We start from the raw sequence: 2,962 nt of genomic DNA on the forward strand, positions 1-2,962 counted from the left end.
AGTTAAAAGAAGCGTAAGTGCATTGATTTTTTGAGTATTTTTTTTTACGCTCTAGATCAGAAGGGTTATCGCACAGAAGGAGTATGTACTCTGAAAGTTGATAAATTAAACTAATTAAATATGTTGATGTAATCTACGTATTGACTTCTTGGAAATTCCCCTTTCAGTCACAACGTTAGATTCCTGGTTGTATCAAGATTAATATGCATCGATTGCATGTGATTGACACGCTGTTGGCACGATACACCAGGCGTTATATGCATTCGCTGATCGACGAATTTAATCGCTCACCGTCCGAGCTCCGACTGTATGTCATAATCGTCCTTGAACTCGACACCTCGGCGTACCGTCACATCTCTATATGGGAAACTGGGCTCGATCTCTGAAAACAGGCGTGCGATAGTGAGAAGAATGGAATGCGGGGGTGAGTAGGTGTTTGGCATTCAATTTCATCGCCAGACGACGGTGGTATCTTGAACTGTCTTTAAAATTCGTTAAAAGAAACAGAAGGCAGGCTTTAAGATTCACGTGTCGTTCTCTTCGAGAGTTTTGGCGCCAACTTTTCCTTAAGACTTCACTGACAATTCTGTATTCTTATCATTTTCTTGTTAGCAAATTTTGTTGTATATTTTGTAATAATTTATTTCTAGTTTTCCTAACGTCTTACTTTACTATTCTTTTCTCTTCAAAAAAGTATCATCGATCCCATTTTTCAAGCCCATTCAAATTAAACGCTCCATAAATAGACTCTAATCTTTATTTCTTATTAATATTATGTCTTTCATTTTTATTTCTATTATTTCTTTTTTTTTAATTATTTATCTCTGTTTATTACACTTTTCAATATTTTGATTTCCAAAAAGGTTTTCCGCCAGCTATCACGCGGGATTGAAGATAAAAGATTAATGTTTTAATTTTCTCCAAAATACCCAAAATTCCAACGGTCCAAACACGCGAAAATAGCTTTTATGTTTGTTCAAGGCGTGGAGATTCGTCCGAGACGTGCCTCTCTGTATCACTAAAATTGACTTCGTCGAGAATACATTAGTTTTAATATGATGATACTTGGGCATTACGCGATAGCGGAGATCACATCGATATTGCTTGGGTAACAATAACCGCCTTTTGATTTCCTGAAAGTCGCGCCATTCCACCGAGCGCGCTGACAGGCGCGCATGTTTCGCATTCTCCACGGACGTATTTCCCGCATTTGTCGAGTGAAATTGTATTTCTAAAAAGAAAATAAAAACCGGAGTGTAAGTCGAATACAAGAGTGACAGAAGAGTAAATGAAGCTTCTAAAAGACGAAAATTGGGACAATAAAGTGAGGCGTTGAGACTTTTTTTATACGTTTTGTTGTCCTTTTCACTTCCTATTGTACATTTAAAAAAATTTATTGAATCTTAACATATTTCTTTAAATAGCACTAAGTAAATATTTACTTGCAGCAAATAAATATTTACTCAATAAAAAAAAATGATAGTTAAATCAAATTAATGATTTTTGCATCAAATAAATATATGTTTACGTTTAGTAAATATTTTACTTAGAATAAATTCAAATAAATGTTTATTAAAATTTAATAATTTTGTTTTTTAGTGTACAAGTTTTGTTTACCCTTTTATCACTCTTTCCTTGCATTCAACTCACGCTCCAATTTTTATTTTCGTCAGGATATACATTGCCAGTGCTGAAAATTTTGTTATACATAACATGAGTAATAAATTTTCAGTACTGGCAGGGTATATCGGAACACGGCCGAAAAAAATGTCTTCCCCTTTTCCATTATTCTAATATTGTTTTGTTCGGTAAAAATAATTATTTCCCGTTCTTTTATCCTCTTCTCTTACCTCCCACTGGGTCTGATTCGTCCACGCGGATCATGTTCCTCGAGCGATTTCACGACGAATGGGCCGCCGTCGTGGCTGCCGTTCTCTCGTTTTCCCGGGAAACAGAAAGAAGGAGAGCGAAAACAGTGAACTTTCTCCGCGATTTCTTCCCGTTTCTCTTTCACTTTCTTTCTTTCTTTCTCTTATCCTCCTTTGCTCGCAAAAATGAAAACGGCGGAAAAAAAGGAGATTTCGCGCGGATTTTACACTCGCGCGCGATCCCTCGATCGATCCGCCGCGAGCCACGGGCGATTATGAACTATCTCGATCGCAGCGGCTGTTTCGTGTCGCGCAGGCCAAGACGGTGGTCTCTTCTTCTTCCCCGGCTCGGACGGATTTAGATTTTCGGCGGACACCGCGAATTCTGCTGGTCGATCACGTGGTCCCGTAGCCCTCAACGATTTCGAAGTGGGGATAAAATAGCTGGCATCGCTCTCTCTTCCTCTTCTCTCTCTCTCTACCTGCTCTTCTCTTCATCCTCTCCCATTATATAGATTCACAATCATTCCCAATCCCGATTATTGAGATGTAAAGCTCAAGGGTACAATCGTATGCTGATATCAAAATTGTCATACATTAACGAAAGTTCATATCTTGGAGGGAAAAAGGAACGCTATATACAGTTTGAAAAGATCTCTGAAATTCAAACTGGCAAAATTCTATCTGACCTGTTTAGAGCGTGCCTGAAATAAATCGCCAAATCGCCGTTAGTCTCCACGACACTATTACACAGTTGGTCTTCTTATATTTCTATTTACATCTCAGTGTCAATACTGTACTTCTTCATATTATAATGATGAATATTTCGATTAATAAAAAAGTATCACTATCTTTTTTTGGACGATTGACTTTGCCAGATTCCTCTCCATCTGGCAATGACGAAATCCGTATTCTAAATTTCATTCATTTATTACGTACATATGTGCCACGTCATTTTGCAAGTTTTATTCACCAAATACATTAGATGTCTTTTACTTTTTCGTCTAACATTTTGGGAATACATTCTGTGGGATGAAATAAGAAGGGCAAACATATATCAATAAATGAAGTAAAATAAGAATGAACTTCTGTTT

At 37.2% G+C, this 2,962-nt stretch overlaps 1 protein-coding gene across 2 annotated transcripts in view; it reads right to left on the reverse strand.

Moving 5' to 3' along the window:
* LOC108755955 (myosin light chain kinase, smooth muscle-like) overlaps positions 1-1,959 on the reverse strand; it is a 7,912-nt gene extending 5,953 nt beyond the window's left edge. Inside the window, exons 1-2 of one of the 2 annotated variants that reach the window (XM_018499430.1) lie at positions 1,851-1,959; positions 292-382 (exon numbers count right to left, since the gene is read on the reverse strand). In XM_018499430.1, the coding sequence (XP_018354932.1) occupies positions 292-382; positions 1,851-1,884 (125 nt within the window). In that variant the 5' untranslated portion in view covers positions 1,885-1,959. Of the gene's footprint in view, positions 1-137; positions 250-291; positions 383-1,850 lie in introns of those variants that run through there. The other variant, XM_018499431.1, reaches the window with a different exon arrangement.
* Positions 1,960-2,962: the final 1,003 nt, after the last annotated feature.

This window comes from Trachymyrmex septentrionalis, unplaced genomic scaffold, assembly GCF_001594115.1.
Source record: "Trachymyrmex septentrionalis isolate Tsep2-gDNA-1 unplaced genomic scaffold, Tsep1.0 scaffold9, whole genome shotgun sequence".
In the NCBI taxonomy this organism is placed as follows: domain Eukaryota; kingdom Metazoa; phylum Arthropoda; class Insecta; order Hymenoptera; family Formicidae; genus Trachymyrmex; species Trachymyrmex septentrionalis.